Source organism: Chaetura pelagica, unplaced genomic scaffold (assembly GCF_000747805.2).
Source record: "Chaetura pelagica isolate M959 unplaced genomic scaffold, ChaPel_1.0 scaffold222, whole genome shotgun sequence".
Taxonomy (NCBI): Eukaryota; Metazoa; Chordata; class Aves; order Apodiformes; family Apodidae; genus Chaetura; species Chaetura pelagica.
In genome coordinates this window covers 7,109,087-7,126,825 of record NW_009952711.1, presented here as the reverse complement: position 1 = coordinate 7,126,825, position 17,739 = coordinate 7,109,087, and the positions used below count along the sequence as shown (strand labels likewise).

At 38.2% G+C, this 17,739-nt stretch overlaps 1 protein-coding gene across 1 annotated transcript; it reads right to left on the bottom strand.

The window, feature by feature from the left end:
• Nucleotides 1–1,463: 1,463 nt before the first annotated feature.
• GLDN (gliomedin) lies at nt 1,464–17,675 on the bottom strand. Its single transcript, XM_009994549.1, has 10 exons — nt 17,649–17,675; nt 15,700–15,751; nt 13,398–13,415; nt 12,128–12,235; nt 11,260–11,406; nt 10,409–10,534; nt 5,823–5,903; nt 5,616–5,741; nt 4,746–4,896; nt 1,464–1,935 (listed from the first exon to the last, which is right to left on the bottom strand). Exons 1-10 carry the CDS (start codon nt 17,673–17,675, stop codon nt 1,476–1,478), a joined length of 1,296 nt encoding a protein of 431 aa, XP_009992851.1. The 3' UTR covers nt 1,464–1,475.
• Nucleotides 17,676–17,739: the final 64 nt, after the last annotated feature.

Below are 17,739 nucleotides of genomic sequence, written 5' to 3'. Positions count from 1 at the left end.
TTGGTATGTGAGTTTTGATGTATATATTAGCTCAAAGTATTAATTATGCTTCTTTGTTTCCTTTTGTGTCTCTCTCCTTAGCATGCAAGGCCTGAATCCTGGCCTTAGTGAAACCTGCAATATGCTGAGAAGACACATAGATATTCCCAAATCCATTAATCCCTTTGACAATGCCTGGATGGCACACCAGGTGTTCAACAGGTCAGTGCAGTTTAGGATTTATGTGGTATTTGCTTCTAAATAGTTGGATGAACTTTGTCAACTTTACCAGTATTCACAGACAGCTCAGAAATTCAGGTAGGGGTATTTTTAAGAGCGAGATTTTGAATACAGAGACACAAAGCAACCGTGGGGATTCATGTTTCAATGTTAAATTTAGAAATCTGAAATACCAGACCAAAACTAAATTCAAAGAGTTATCATTATTTCTTACATTTAGCTCTCAAAAATTCAAATGTGAGTGGGCAACCTCTGAATTAAGAACAACAGGAAATTTAGTCACTAAGCACTGTAGAGAACACAGGCATTCTTACTGCAGATATTTTCTTTTTCTAAGAACAGCAAAAAAATATACTATTTATGTTTTCATATCTATGGATGAAAGTGGGGAATTTTTTTTAGAAATACACTTTAATTAAGTATAGTTATATGCAAGTTGTAGTGATATAGTTTACATGGCAGTGAGGGGCAAGGAAGAGTCAGTAGCAACACAAGCAATTCAAACACTGTTAAAAAGGGAATTTTAATAATAATTTTTACACCTACAGTTTTATACCTCATTACTTTTCTTCCCATGGTCCATTTACTAAATATAATTTCATATATATATAAAATTTAATAACACTATTATTTTCTTTTTCCTTGTACTTAGGCTAGGTTTTGCTTTTGATTATGTAACAGTTCACTGAACTTGGCAAATTTGAAACTTCCTGCTTTTTTTCTATTTAAACAGCTATTTCCATCTCCATTTTTTTTTTAACAGTTGTACACGTTTGCAAAAAAAAAATGTTCACAGAATCAGTGGAAAGTAGTAAGTGAAACTGACAAAGGTATTTGTATACAAAGGTTCATTATTTAGACATTTCTACTAGACCATAATGACTAACTAGGAAATGATTGCAGATAAGATGATTGCAACTGAAAGTTATAAATAGACTGCTGAGCACGTGACCATGGAATAATCAATGTACATTAGATCTAATGATCAGCTGAACAATAGGGGGGAAACAAAAGCAAGGCTGTGCTGCTTGCCAGCTGCAATGCTGAACAGCTCAGTTTTTTAAAAGACAAGACTGGTGTTTATAATGGAAGTGTTTTGATGCAAAGGCCCCTGTCTCCCTTTATGCACACTCACAAACCACCAGCACTGAACAGAAAGTTATACTGAGTGAAGAGACTCCCATGAGTGTATCATACAGCTTTAAATACTCTTTGTAGTCAAACATGGCTCCCAAACATAACACTTTAAAATATATTCATCTGCCAAAATGTACAGGGTATATCATTAAGCTCCCGTTCTCCCAAGTATACAAATTCTTATCTCTAAGACTGTATGAAAGCATAGCAAGAACGGACTGTGAAGACCGTAACTCAAACCTTGCATCAACCTGCTTCTCTTTCAATAAATCAAAAGCAAAACTTACTGTCATGTCCTTGGTATCAGTAACATACATGATGCCACATGCTATGAATGCATTACCAGCCTTGGACTTGGGATAGGTGGTGTTGATATGCCGGGTGACTGAAAAGCTTTCCTCATCAATATGTGCTACTATTATATTTTCATCAGTGCTCGAGGCATAAATGATCCAAAGACCCTTCTCATCCACTGCTATGTTGAAATATGTCTTTGAGTTAGAAAAGAGGTAGTTACGACCATGATATAAGGCATTTTCAATGAGCAGTGTGCCCAATGATGCTGTGTCAAGCCCAAATCTGAAATGAGAGAAAGGATTAGGATGTTGTGTTAAAAAGTCTTTTTTTTTTTTTTTTTTTTTTTTTTTTTTTTTTTTTTTTTTTTTTTTTTTTTTTTTTTTTTACACACTGGTTGGGTGAATCAATTCAGAGTGCATTAACACTGATAGAAGCATTGTTGAAAATACTTGAGTTTGAGGACTACTCTGATATCTTTTAAGATGAAGTACTCCACTCAAAGCACCTTCCAAAACACTAGGAGAAAATTCCAGAGTAATAACCAATCTCAAAGGTGCACAAGAGCATGAACTTGCTTTGGAAAGTTTCACTTTATTTAGTCTATGAGCTTTATTATCACTAGGATGAAAGAAGCAGCTAAAAGGAATAGATATGAAAAAGAATTAGATACCAGGTGAAGGCCTAAAACTTGCAAAACAAAACTCTGTACAGAAGTTTCCTTTCTACTAGGCAGGAACTTAAGGGAGAAACTGTAATTGACCAAACCAGCATGAATTTTGGGCAGGTTCACCTAGTCTTAGAGTTCCTCTTCTGAAAACAATTCAGATAAAGAAGTGACCTGCTCAAATAATAATCAAAGGAATAAAAATTCTAGTTTCCAGAGCCAAAATTCTGACCTCATGCTGGCCTCCAGCAGGACAACCTATGTGTCATCTCCAATGAATAAAATTGTTTCTAGTCCTTAAAATTCCTTAATGGGATGATAGTCTGAGGACAGCAGCATTAAGCAGGTAAATTGAGCTCCTCTAGTAGCTGAAGAGGACAATCAGCTGCTATCCAGATACATCTGCAGTTAGCATTTGATCAATGAAGAAGGCAGTGCTTCAATAAAGGGCAGAGCACAGATGCTTTGCCCTCCTCAGTAAAGCCTTCTGTCATGAAGCACATTTCACTGACTGCTACCTGACTGTAGAGCTCCAGCCTTCAAATAGAGGAAAAACATCACTCAATACAGGAATCTGCCACAATTACAAAAGTGATCTGAAAAAATAAGGTTAATGACAGGGTCAGTTTAGAGCCAAGAACTTACACTAGAAGAATAACTTTTCTGTGCAAGAGGTGTTGACAGCATATGCTGGAAAAATCATGGTAAGGAAAGGCAAGAATGGATAATGAGATGATTCCCCTCAGCTTTTGTAAAACTCATAGCTGCAGCAAGTCCATATTCCAGTAGCATGTACGTGCAATATAAACAACACTTCAAGGCTGGAGAAGATGTCTGAGTAATTTGTGTCAACCCAGTTCATCTTGTTAGTTCCTTCACATTTGCAAATGAACTCACTCAAGGGCAAGGGCTAGAAAGACAGCCCTTAGCATGAACAGTCCTATAGAAATGCAATTTTCTTCAGGATTTTTTTTTTTCTATGAAGAGCCAACAAGATAAAAAGCATATCAAGATTAATTAGAAATGTGCAAGATCTGCAACACAGAACATCCTGCCTTTTCCTCCTAAAGGGAGAAGAAAAGTGAGGTTTTGTTCCTGAGGTTCTCTTCCACTGCCCCAGTCAAGGACAGGCTAGTCTGGAACTCCAAATGGTTCATAAATTCCTTAATTTTCTGACACCTTAGGGTAAATTACAAGATACCTGCTTTTCCCATTAAATCAATACAAAAACTCCCAGAAGTTTTTCTGCTGCCCAGAATCAAGGACTTCACTGTCACAGACTTCATAGTACCTCATCCTGTCTGTGCTGGAGGTAACTAATCTTAGTGAGTAACAACAGAAAAAGCCATCTCTCAGCAGCTTCTTAGAGAGGGTTTGAAGATTCCACAAATAGTTTGTGTTCATGTGTAAGTGAAGGCATCTCCCAGTTAACAGTACCAAAGCAAAGGTGAAGAACCTCTGTCCTATCACTGTACATTGCTTAGAAAGAGATGGTCTTTTACAGATGTATAAACAAAAAGTCCTTAAGATGTTTAAAGGAGGTTGCCAAAAAGCAGGCATGTCTTTGGCAGAACGAATATTATAGAATCCAAGCAGCTTGCTCACATTCTTTGGCATCCAAATGAATATAGGAAGCACTCACACCTGCTTGGGAAGAGACATCAAAGTATAGCAATGTTCTTGGCTTGAACATCAGAGTCATGTAAGAGAACTTGAAAGCAGATGCTATCTTTCATTTGTCCTTGGACTGTTTCTTTGGCTCTTCCCACAAGATGAGATTTGGGTTTTATTTGTATTGTCTTTATGCTCAGTAGAAACTGAAGAAAGAGATGTAATTCCCAGTTCCAATCCAGGGAGATATACTGCGAGACTTGTAGGAACTTCTTATTATGAGCCAATCAAACCGTGGAGCCGCTCCTTCACTAAGGAATGTGCAGATCACCAGGTCGCCATGTCCTCAGCTGGTGCCTCAGTGCATTCCTCTGCAGGAGCAGCATTAACCCCATCTCTCCCAGCTGAGAGCTGGGCTATCCCAGAGCACAGCCTGTGCATCAACCCAACCAGGAGCTCTGGAAAGCCAGGTTCCACGAGTGGGCTGCAACCATATAACCACCCATCTGTGTCCCCCCAGAATTACAGCTGAACTGATACCTACTCTGATGCAAGTAGTTGCACAGCTTATTTTTCTAAATCAAATACTTCTTTCTGACCCCCAAATTCCTTAGTGAGTTCCCATTTCTTTCTTGCAATTCTGAGCACAGCAAAGAATCCAATTTCAAGAAACAGGCAGGTCTAGATAAGACCAGAAGGAAACATAAAACTACAAAGAAAGCAGTGATCTTCTCTGAGGTGCACCTCTTGTCACTCAAACCCATTGCTCCTGCTTTCCACAACTCCACTTTCCAAAAGCCAGCTGTGTTTGACTTACCTTAGAATGACATTGGTTCCACCTTTTTGATAGTACAGGTGATTGTTTTGTACTGCATGACCACATCCATAAAAGAATCCTGTGATATTAATGATCCTGTAGGTGTCATTCAGCAAGGCATTGGAGTTCCCGTATTCTTTTATGGAGTTTCCTAAATGAAGGGGAAAATGTGAAAAAAAGGAACATCATTTGGTTCACTTAGTTTTGAAATCTCTACCCTAAAATTCAGTCTGTACTGCCAGTCAATCTCAAATACCAGACAGATAACAATTGTGTTAGTGATTTCATCAGTGATTCATTTTGCTGGAATGTGATAAAATAATCCAGAGACAAACACCAAAAAAGCATAGAGGTGTTCACAGGCCTGCTTCCCACTGACCTGATGGGCCATAATTCCAAAACCAGTTGGTCAATATACAGAAGATACTTCCTTTTCCCACTTAGGTCCTGGAAAATTTCCTGCATTAAATGTAGTTGATGCAGCATCAGATTTGTTTTCATGCCTAGCTACATGTAAAGGCAACACTCCTAGCTACAATTTAGGGAAGTGAAGCCACAGAAAACTGCTTGAAGAACAAAAAGGCATGAACAACAGGAATTTAAACTTGGATTGGTTTAAACAAATAAACAAACAATAAAATAATCTGTTTTTAAAATCTGATTTTGACTCTGAAAATGTCTAAAGATACTACAAATGCCTATAAAACATGTATAGTCAAGTATTATACAGGTAATACAGAAAATATTCCAAAAAAGATGTGGGTAAAAAGCCATCGTTCCTGATTAGAAAGATTAGTTTAGGCTGATGGAATTAAGAGAGCAATGTTAGTAAAACAGCTTATTTTTGATCAGTAACTGCTGCTGCTGTACCTGAAAAATGCAGGGTGAGCCAAATCCTTTCATCACTTATATTTGCAGGTTCCCTCATCCAAGTTCCAAATGTTTGCTGTACAGTGACAAAGTGTACAGGGCTTCCTACAGAGGTTATGACACATTCTAGTAGAGAAAAAGCACACGTCCATTGTCTGTGACATTAAAACAGTAAGTAACAGGTAGTCACACTACGTAGCAGGTTACCAGGTTTTTTTGAAGGACCAGGGGTTCTGTCTTCAGCTTTTCCAGCCTGGGTATCATCATTCGGTACAGCACAGGTCTCCCCTAAAGTGAGAGAGAAAGGGTAAAACATGTTATTTTCTTTGTATTGGATGTGAGTGATGTGTGCACATCAGTGACTCTGCTACAATAACAGCATGACAACTAGGATTTTGTTTAATCTGGGAAAAAAGGTTAGGTTGGTCTGGTCAAAAAATGAGACAAAAAAAGACCTGCTCTCACTTCTGCCAAGGGAATGAAGTGTTTGGGCTAGTTTGTTTCCTTAAAGTTGTCAGGCTGACAGCTTTGAGAAGTAACCAATTTTGCTCAGCATATTTAATTTCTTAGAGTTGCCCCTTTCCTTAGACAACTGAGGTAGCTGGCAGCTGGCTGAGTTAGCAGCAACACCAAACATGATTTCTTGGGAATGAATGATGGCTAAACACAAGTCTCATGCTCAAATCTACACCCACCAGCAGGGGTGATGTGTTCTGTAAACAGCGCTGTGAGTGTTGCTTGTCCTGTTAATGCCCAAGACAGTAAGAATGTACTAAACACACACAGCACATAATGGTCAAGAATGCAGGTCTGTCACCCAGCCGATTAAAGAAGCAATATGAAGACTAAGGGATGTTACACACCATATTCCTTACTCATAGAGAAATTATTTGCATTAGAAACAAACACCTAGAAACATTTTCCTCCCACCCCTCAACTATTTAAAGAGTATCTGGTCATGTTTTCTTTGTGTTTACTGTTAAAAAAATTCCTTAATGAAATTATTTATGGGCCTTTCTATAAGCCCAGATACCTCTTGTGTCTTTAAAACACAAGCTTCAGTCTGCTTAGAAGGTCTAACCACAGGGAACAGTTCTCAGCTCTTAGCTGAAGATACCCTGATTTCATTTTAGCCTTGTTTTCTAATGCTATTCTGAACCTCGCATCTCCTCACACATTTCACAAGGCTTAACATGCAAACTGCAAATCCTTTTGGACACACATTTTTGTTACTGCTTTCCTGGGATTTACAGGGCTGTGTTGAAGTTTGAATCAGAAGACAGTAAAAATATTAAAGTAATACTGAAAGTGTAGTGTGACACTCAGACAAGAAAGGACAGATTATACTGCATTGTCATTTTCTCCTTTAAGTTTTATCCTCTCTTTGTTCATGCAGAAGGAAACTAGTCCATCACAGGGCAAGAACAACACGTATTTCTCCCACCCATTTACCTAAGACATCTGGTGATACAACACTCAAAGTTTGTAAGTCATCACAGCCTATCTCCAAAATAAGGCACAGTCAATCCAACCATGGGAAGGTGAATGCCTGTAGCTACAACTGACCAATCCCTCTAGATCCCTTTCCAGCTTATCTCAAAATATTATAAATATATCTAAAAAGGAACACACTCGGCAGAAACGTGAAGGTGCAATGCACAATTTTCTTAGGCTGACACTAAAACATACAGTCAACTGAGTGAGCAGTTCCCTATACAGGAGTTTATCTAAGACTAGAGAATAATCAAGCAGCAGGTCAGTGTCTGCAATGAAGCTCAGTGCACTATTTGCATTTGAAAGTATTTGCAATACCCTCTGAGGACTTTAAGCTGCACAAACCAGAAAGCAACTAACTTTAAAAAAAGACAGGTTTCAGAAACTTATATGAAAATTTCCCTGCTCTCTTTCCATCAAAAAAAAGATAAATATCCTACTGATTACTATAATAAAACAGAGTTAATGGATTTTACAAGACATTAAAACTAATAATTCTCTCTGGGGAGGGTGGGGAGGATGGAGCAAGGCAGGGATGTTTTGTTTCTTTTAGAATTAGCTCATGGTACCTTTGAGAACAAGTACATCTGACCTCCAACTAATTCTTCTCTAAAAGAAATGAAGTTTTACCTAATTCAAAATTTAATTTAAAGACACCTTTCATGTATACTTATGTAATAATTTAATTGCAGTTGCAAATCAGCATGTATTTTCTCTTTTCTTCAAAGGCATATGAATACTTAATTACAAAAGCTGTTTTATTCTTTGAATGTTGGTAGTAAGATCTCTCAGCCTACTCATTCATAAACCATAAAAATTCACTAAGGAAGACCTCCTCTTTGCAGAGTTATATTTAAATAACTCCCATTTGCACACTGGGATTTAAAATCCATCAGAAATCCATCAGCTTCTCCTCCAAAGCTCTTCAGTCTGTTTCAACACTTGTAAAGAAGCCACCTGAGTAAATGATCTGATTCTATCTTGTCCAACAGTTCCTGCATTTCTGAATTTCAAACAGGATGAGATTTCTGCTCCTACCTTCCATTATAAGGAGTCTCTCGGGGCTCTGTTCTGGTACACAGAGTCTCCTGAATGAAGTTCTTGCATGCTACTACAATTACATGCTATATTAAAAATAAGGGGTCGAAATAATTGATCTATGTTCCACCCAGTCTTAAACATTCACTAGTTAACAGCATGTATAATGATAATTTTTTAAAAGATTTTTAATCTCAGTGAACTACGCAGAATGATGGTGACATAAAAATATATGTCCCTATTAACACAGATACATACAAATTGCTCTGCTTGTTTCACACTTAATAACTTCACAAAGTTCTTGTGGTTTGTCTATCAAGAAACTACATTCTCACTTACAAAAGAAACCTCACTTTACCAAACACTGTCACAGATAACTCTCCTTTTCCAGAAATGTAAAAGAGTAGTAACTGAGACATCCCATGCTGTTCTTTCAGACAGCCACTCTGACCTCCCTGAAAACAGGCATCACAGCTGGGAGGAAAATTCATCCCAGAACTGTAGAGGTAGCAACAGCCACTGAAAGCCACAATCATTTTGAATGCAATTCCACCCAGGACAAGGACAACCAGATCCAGTCTGTAGATCCAGAAGCAAAACTTTGCTTCCATTCTGCAGAGTAAGCTAAAAGTGCAGTGCTGTTCTTGCATCAGCTTCTCTTTGCTGTCCATAATCAGCTAATACCTTGAACCAAAATTTTCCAGTTATCACAATACGTGTAGAACACGTGTTCCTGAGAATCCAAACCAACAGCTCCTCTGCTGCTAATTCTGCACTGGCCAAGAAAAAAAAAGGTCCCTCCTCCTCCCAAAAACTGGAAATTTTTTTGAGAGAGATTTTTCAGGAACATCTGATAACATTTTAAGCCAAAATTTTCAGAAATACAGCAGCTTCAGACATACATCTTGAAATACTTTTAAAACAGTGGCTGCTGATTTCCACAAAATGAGTAAGAACATCCTTGATTTCCAAGCACCAGCCTTCCCAACTCTGCCCATTCCCCACCCCCTCCCATGTGCCTGCACTAACACCAAAACACATTAGAAAAATCAAGCCCTCATTTAAGACTTCTCGTTCAAAACAGAATTGTTTAGAGCATTAGAGAGACCAAAGATCACAGAGATTACTTTTCATTTCCAATGTTCTTGAAAATGAAGTTGATTACAAAAGCTGCAAGTAATTCTGCAGAGTCTCAGTGTCCCTCTTAACCTCTTGGAAGCTATTCCCACTCCAACATGCAAAAAGAATTAAAGCCTCTCAGATAAATTCTGTTTAAAATGACATTTTTCTATGATAAATATGAACATTTGTAAAAATACAATAAGAAATGTGGTTACTGTGGTAAAGTTTTAGAATATTAAAATCACATTGACACCAAGACTTCCTTCTACAAAGTATTTAGCTATTATTAATATATTTACATCCTTATAAACTTCAGGCATGGAAAAGCATGCTCAGTAGTGTATCTGTCACTACATTCACAAAGTACACTTGTCCAGATAGCAGAGTAACTTCCAACCAGGCACCTGCAGAAGGAGGCAATATATGCCAACTTGGGATGCTACCACACAGCAGAGGATTCATTAAAAACTACACCTGGGCACATGCACACACACCTGGACTTTAGCTGAGGCACAATGTTAATCTATTTGAGAAAAAGATCTTCTAAAACATGAGTAGAAGTTGTGACATGAAACACTGACATGAGTTTTTTACAATATCAGGTTCAATCCATGAGGATTTACTGGTATCCAGCACACCCGAGAATCATACCAGAGATATCTCATGGCAGACTCTTAATCATGTCAGCACTCTAATCAGTGACTTTAAAAAGAAAAAGAAAAAAAATGTAGCAGCTGCTACACTTGAGCACATGATCTATGACCTGGTAGTCTGGATACTCCCATTTTGGCCCTAGCAGTATCTGCTGTGCAATATGCAACCACAGTATGAAGAGCATTTACCTTGATTTTAATTTTTCCTTTAAAAATGTTAGAATTAGCTGTAAATCTCACCAACACAGCTACAGTAAAGGAAATAAAAGGGTCTCATGGTCCACTTGTCTTTCGGGATACAAAAATCACAGAATGGTAGGGGTTAGAAGGGACCTCTGGAGATTATTACTACAACCCTTTTGTGCAATTTTACTGATGCCAAGAAAATTAAACAAACACATGCATACTGTTCTGTGAGACTTGGAGCCATGGATTTAATCTTCAACCTGTTTATAATACTAAAAAGCAACACTGGAAGGAACTAACCTGTGCATTTGCTGCTGTATATGTTCTCCTGAGGTTGTGCTTTACCTTTACCTTTACGTTTTCCTGGAGGTCCTGGAGGTCCAGGTGGTCCAGGGGGGCCTGGTGGCCCAGGTTCCCCTTTTGCACCTATGTACAAAGCAAAGAACAACGTCATGGACCCTGTAGGCAACCAGCAGAGAACTGTATGTGTCCATATGATGGACTTTGGGAGATCTCTAGAACAGCCTCTTTTCTTAAGAGGTTTCTGCGTGCAGAAATCTGGCATAATAAACTCAATGGGATGCTCTTGGTTAGAAGGTGAACCATATAGAACTTCAAAAGCTGCAATTCTGCAGAGTCTCAGTGTCCCTCTTAACCTCTTGGAAGTTATTCCCACTCCAACATGCAATTTTTCTGTCTTGATTATAGGCACAGTAAAGAGTTACAAAGCACTGTTGCCTTTTACTTACTGTAATTCTAAGACTTCAACTTCAGAGGCTACAGTGATGTCATTTTACAGAGCTTATATTTCTGGCTGCTTCATGTATTCCTGAGTGGAAATCTGCCCCTCATTTTCTAGTAGAAAAATAAAACTACACCACAAGACAGCAGGAGGTGGTCACCTGTCTGGCAGTGCATTGGAAAGGGTGGAACTCAAGTAAACCTCAACCCAAAGCCCAGGAAGAAAGGTTTATGTGAAGACTTGCATTAAAAAGAGAACATAACCTGGGCAGAGCAATACTCGAAAACTTCACTGTGGGTAACATGGTTATGCTCGTTGGTCCTGTTCTTGCATCACATTAATGCTTCAGAAGCAGAGTATGTTTTTGTCTGTCAAGTACAAGAGAGATCCTAAAAGCACTTCTTCCTACCTTCTAATACCACATCATTGTTTGCATCCCCTTTTTCACCCTTTGCTCCTCTTGAACCTTTTCCTCCTGGCATTCCGTCCTTACCAGGTGAACCCATTTCTCCAGGTTCTCCTTTCTCTCCTTGATCACCTTTAGGCCCTGGCATACCTAAAAGTAAAAAGCACTTCAGTACCAAGAATACTGTTCCAGTAGGAAGCATCAATCAATATACATATATATATTTTATTTTATTTTTTAATACAAACCATATTCACTCCTGCATTACAAAGTCGATCACGAAAAAAAACCAAACAAAAACCAACCTGCTCCAAGAGTTTTCAGCCTCAATGGACAATAGAGAAAGGAAGAAAAATATGGAAATAAATTGCTCCTGCAACAGTTTTTATGAATCTAGAACCAAAACTGGTTTAACATAGAACAACTTCCACCCTCAAACTGGCTTTCTTTTTTTTAAGATCTCTCAAGTCAAAGGGCCCTTATGTCAGCAGGTTAAGGGAATGGGACCCTCCTGGCAATAACAGGATTTACTAGCAAGTTCAGCACTGAGATTCAACAGGGTGCACTCAACAGCTTTAATTCTATAGTGCTTTGTACCATCTTCCTGACTGTGGAGTAAGTCTGAAGTAATCTACCAAAGCTTTGTGTAAAACAATGAATGCTACAGGATTCTGTAACGTGCAACTTCTTTGTAAACATTGAAACCTTTCCCCGTGTACAAAGGTGTAAATTATGACAGTAAGACCTGAATATAACCATAAGAAATATATTTTTTTTAACCACCAAAAAAACCCACAAAAAACGCAAAGCAAACAAACAAGAATTTAAAAAAAACAAACACCACACACAAAAAAACCCCCAACACACAAACCTGTTTTTCCTCTTTTTCCATTTACTCCTGGATCTCCCTTTTGTCCTGGTATACCTGGGACTCCATCTGATCCATTGTAGCCAGGCAGTCCATCAAGTCCAGGAGGTCCTAAACAAACCAAAGGGCATAACTGAATTTTCACTGTTATACTTAAATCTATTATATTTAGATATAGTATATTTATGTGTGTGCATATATATATTCCTTAGACATACAATTTCCTCTATTTGACCATTATGTTCTCCATGCAGATAGAATGTGTTCCTTAAAAAAAAACTTACCCCAAAAAACCAAACAAACAAACCCCACTCACCACCAAACCAAACAATACAATCAAAAAACACCTACTCCACAATAACAGCAAAAAAAGAACTGTGAAATCAAAGACATGTTTTTGCCCCAGTCTCAGCATAAGAAAACTGACTGAAATTCATACTGCACACAATTTGCATTAAGGCCAGCACAGATCAGCTGTTTGGATTCCACTTCAGGGACTATCACAGTGAGACACATCCTATTTCTGAGTTTGGCAGTGACTGTAACATCTTTGAGAAGCCACATAAAGTTTAATGTTGCTTATCATATTGGCTGAACTAATCTAACACAAGAAAAGCATTTTACCTACTTGCCCAAAACACTGCAGTTCCAAATCATGATTGGTACAGAAGACATCACTCCTTCCTAGCTGCTTTTTGAACCCCCACAAACAAGTAGTACATGATACTTTTCTGATAGAATTATTCTAAGCAAACCCACAGCTAAAGGAGCATGGGAGAAAGCAAGTAAGCATTCATATAGCCTAGCAACCACATGAGAGAGAGCAGAAAGAGAGAACTAAATAAGGAAGAAGGGAAATTTATGCGAGAGGTGGGAGGGTGGAATCAGTAACCAACAGTTTCTAAAGAGAGCTTTCTAATGTTAAATTATAGTATCAGTTTACTCGTGGGTTTATATTTATATATATACTCATCTCTTACCCTAAATGCTAGTTAAACACTCCAAATTAATTCCATAAAATATTATAGCAAATGTGAAGCTATTCTATTCCTTCCACTAGAAAAGTGTAATGCCTAAAACCTCCTCCCTCTCAGAAGGGGCACAAGTTCACCTCAACAAAGGCAGGGAGTCATTCAGTCCTTCCTCATTGTAATTAGCAAAGGAATTGTAGTTTGTAGTTCTACAAAAGATACATGTCTACATTTCAAACATTTTGCACCAGCAACTCCTTAAATTACCCCAAAACGTTACCGCAATTGTCAAAGTGTCTTACCTGGGGGACCTGGGGGACCTACAACAAGGACATGCAAAAGAACACAGGAAAGAAGAAATTGTGAGTATAATCTTAAGGAAACAAAAATAAAATCCACGTTGAATTGATTAGCATTAGATCAGAACAGTAAATGAGGAGGAAAGCCCCTCAAATTTCGAAGTGAACACCTATGAATTTAATTGTTTTGTATCAGAAATAACTGTTTAAGCATTAGTAGAAGCTCTGACTTACTGAAAGACTATCCTTAAAAGAATTACATATACACATATGTTTTGCCTTTTGCAAATTCCACATGATAAAGGTTTGACAAACAACCACCTCTACAGTGCAATCTCACTGTCGGGTGCCTTGGCACTGCCAGGGGTGCAAGGCATCCAACAGTCATTACATTTCCTTTAGATAAGTGTTCTACAAGCTCCTGTTATAGTACAAGCATAATAGCTTTACAACACTGATGAATGTCACAGTTAAAAATCCTGTTGAAGATACACACTAAAAATACATGCTACACCTCTGTGTTTTACTAATGTTTCATTGCAGCTCAGGATTCAGGCTATTTAAATAGGGGGGAAAAAAAAAAAAAAAAAAAAAAAAAAAAGTCTTTTCACTCCTAAACTACCACCAGGCTTTTCACAGGTAATTGTTCTCCAGGCTGGACTAAGCTCTCCACAGAACCTAGTTGGAGTGTTAGAAATTGGCCTTGCTTCAGTCACTCAGCAACACACAATACAATAAAATTTCTGACTTTGTGCAAGTACAGGGCCTTAATGAGCTAAAAAGCACAGCAGGCAAGAGTAAAACAGAAACTGTGTCTATAACAAGATCTATCTTACCTGATACCAACACATTTTTAAAAATAAACAAAAAACCCTAAACAAACCCAAAAACCCACAACCCAACAAAACCAAAACAAACACAAAAAACCCCAAACAAACAGGAAAGTGGGTTAGAAGAATACAAAGCAAGATGGTGGTTGCAATTAAAGAACCAAGTTAGTTCTGTGAACATTTTTATCCAGTCAACAAAGTATTGCTTATTTCAACAAAACTCTTTATAACAGAAAATAACAGTAATTACTACTTTTCCCTAATGATGACTATTTTCAGCATTAATTAGAAAGCATTATGAGCAAAGTGAAAACCTTTTCACAGTACCACTACAGCAATTATCCCTTTTAATCATTACAGGCAGTAACATCAGTTAACATCTTTCTGCCAGTTTTCCAGTAAATGGCCATTTTTTCCACACTAAATGTTATGTCCATTAGTGTGGTCAATTACTCACTCATCTCAAAAACTGAGGATCTTGATTATCCTTGTATAAAAATAAGATAAATAAGAAAGATGCTTGAAAAGTAGCAAATGCCACAGAGGTCTAGAGCAGAGCAAGCTAGTATTAAAAAAGCATTGTGTCAAGAACAAAAAAAGGTGCAGAAGGCACCAAGTAGCATGAATTCAGAAGTCTGGAAGACAAAGAAACAAGCTTTTAAGCTGTCTGTGGTTCAGCCTCAGTCACAATCAGAACTGACCTACAATTTCAGAAGTATTCTCTAACATCCCTGTGTACTGCAGTAATTCTCATTTATGCTGAAATCGCTGAACCAAACAGACCTTTACAGCCATCTGATAATACAAACCACACAACAAGTGTTTTCTTTGTATCACAAGAGGCGGCTTATTTCTATTCTTCTCATTCCCAAAACCAACACACGACTCAATCTGTTACAAATTTCAAAGCTGGACCATAGCCCTTAAATTGGCTACCACCTGCCATTCTCTTCACCAAATCACAGAGCCTTCTCACATCTCCTCTTGCCCCAGCCACTCCCCAGTAATGTGTAAAACTCAAGGTCCTGTTACTGTGGTTCAAGGTGGGGAAAAAAACACTTTGCTCATCCAAGTTCCACTATTCCAGAGCAGTTACAATAGAAGGAATTTTCTATGCCCTGTATGTTCATCCTGTATGAGCCTGGAAGTCTGGGGACATACACCAAAATACCAAGACTAACCTGCAATTAGTATTTTAAACACTCAAGTGAATGTTTAAAAAAATCACATAAGAAATGTCTCCAAGTAACATCAACTCAGCTCCTTAAATTCCAGCATTTTTTATAAGTAGGGATAGGTAAGTCCCAAAATAGCACCTATTGTCTTTTTTATAAATAAATAACCCAGTTAACGGGCAAAATCTTGCACACAGCATAATTCTTTGACAGAGCCATTGACTTGAAGTTCTTTGAAAACTTTGCCACGTGGTGTTCTTGAAAATAAGGCAGGTGCAGTGCTGAAGGCAAGAAACATACCTGTTAAGCATATCCCTTTTGTGCTGTTACATAAATCCACCAGGACTCGGACCTAACGTTGCAAAGAAAGTGAAGTTGAAAACAATCAAGCCATAAAAGTACCTAGTTTACTTTGCCTACAGAGGGGAATAATCTGGAATAATCTGGAAAACAAAGACACAGCTCTCCACTCTGCACCGATATGAATAAACTATTTAGAACTACCTTAGGGTAGTGACACCATCCATCTCTTGAGGCAGTGACTGTCTTACAGCAATCTGTTCCACATATCTCATTTTAAAACTTACTGAACACATGCAGAAAATAGTGGCCCGGCAACTACAGACATCATCTAGGCATTAAAGTTCACATGTTACTGTAAAATGTGCAGTTGTCCATGCACTGACTCTAGTAGTGGATGGTGTTAAAAGCCAACAGCCAATTAAAATTACATTTAATTTTATTTTTAATGTATATCAAATTATGGATACTTTTCCAGCTTTACATATCCAGTGAGAAGCTGAGCTATGTTCCAAGAAAGAGATTTCTATCTTGGAATAACCCACATTTGCAAATTTGGAATGGACCTTCATCCATTCAAAACACTCCATTCCAACAATGCCAGACTTTATAAAAAACAAGCTAGAAGAGACATGAATACAGATGCTTTTAATCTAGAGTAGACCAAAATGTATCAATACAAGTAATTTTTACAAAATATATAGGTTTTTGCTGGGCAAATATTCACGACATGTGTCCTGAATGCTGACAGCTAACACTCTAAAATGTTTTGCAACTCATCAAAAGATCCAGCAGAACTGAGAATATTGAGAACGTGAGCACTGGAAGTGCCTCAGTTCCTCATAGGAAAGCCTAATGTTTATTGTCAGAAAAGAAAAAGATTATTATTTCAGGGCTACAAAATATATGATAATTTATTAACATATTTGCCCAGAGTTGCACATTATTCATCTTGGTACAATTACTCTACTTACAAACAGAACAAGTGCAAGTCAATCTGAAAGGCAGAATGATGTGTAATCCTAGCAAGGTTATTTGCCACTATCAGTCTTTATTTTTTAAGCTAATACATTATTAGCAAGCATCAAATCTAACAGACTCAAATAAAAGAAGATTCTTTTTTTGCAAAATCAAACTGTATTTGACTGTGAATTTCAATTTGGTCAGATATTGAGAACTTACTGGATTCTTGACTGCACTGGAACAGCTATTATATTTAGAAGTTTTGGATCCAATTTAAGGTAGCTGAGAAGAGCTAACTGGTTTTGAGTACCATAATTTGCTTGTTCTCTTTCCCCTCACACCCTGCAAAAGCACTTGGCTTCTACCCTGTAATTTTGTAAAATACACATTGTCCACATATGCTCTAATTCAGATTGCATTTTAATCTAAATGGCTTTGTTGAGGTTGCAGAGGTGAATACAACTTGCCTTGGGGCCTTCCCATTACCTCAGCAGCACTGGTTGTACCAATCAGTGCAACTCAGGTGACAATTTAAAAACATGGCACTCAAAAAGTGAGTGTGTTATAACAAATACCCTACAATAGAACCTTCCATTTCACTATGAAAGGTGAGTACACCTGTCATCCAAACAGCCCTTTGCCATGAAGAAAAGCTACAGCTAGAAGTATTTCTTTAAATACTAAAAGCTCAGCTTCCTCATAACGATAGGGCGTAAAAAGAAATCTATGGCACCAAGGTGCAAAAATCTGGGCCCCCACCTCACTCTGCTTCCTGGAAGGACAGGATCCATTTCCAAGAAACACGGTGAAGCAACACCCAGCACCTCACGGGAGATGCTGAACAGCAGAAAACCCAGGGCAGGGCTTGGTTAGCAGTGCAAGGATTGAAAGCCTGAACCCTGGGACACCGGGAGGCTTTTTATTGCAACTGAAGTTTTGAAGCGTCATCACATCCACGCCGCTAAAAGGGAACTTCACTCTAAGACCTCAGCTCGGCTGTCCCACGGCCCCATCTCCGAGGCCCACAGGCAGGCACCGCGGGCCGGCACCGCCGGCCTCCCACCCTCGCCCCGCACC

Bases quoted from the DNA above. Each gene is read 5' to 3' on its own strand.
- GLDN (XM_009994549.1), bottom strand. From the start codon at position 17,675: ATGGGGCCGTGGGACAGCCGAGCTGAG. The intron at 10,535-11,259 runs GTAGGAAGAAGT...CTTTGTACATAG, and splicing joins CAATGATGTGGTATTAGAAG to GTGCAAAAGGGGAACCTGGG. The intron at 1,936-4,745 runs GTAAGTCAAACA...CTCTCATTTCAG, and splicing joins GGAACCAATGTCATTCTAAG to ATTTGGGCTTGACACAGCAT.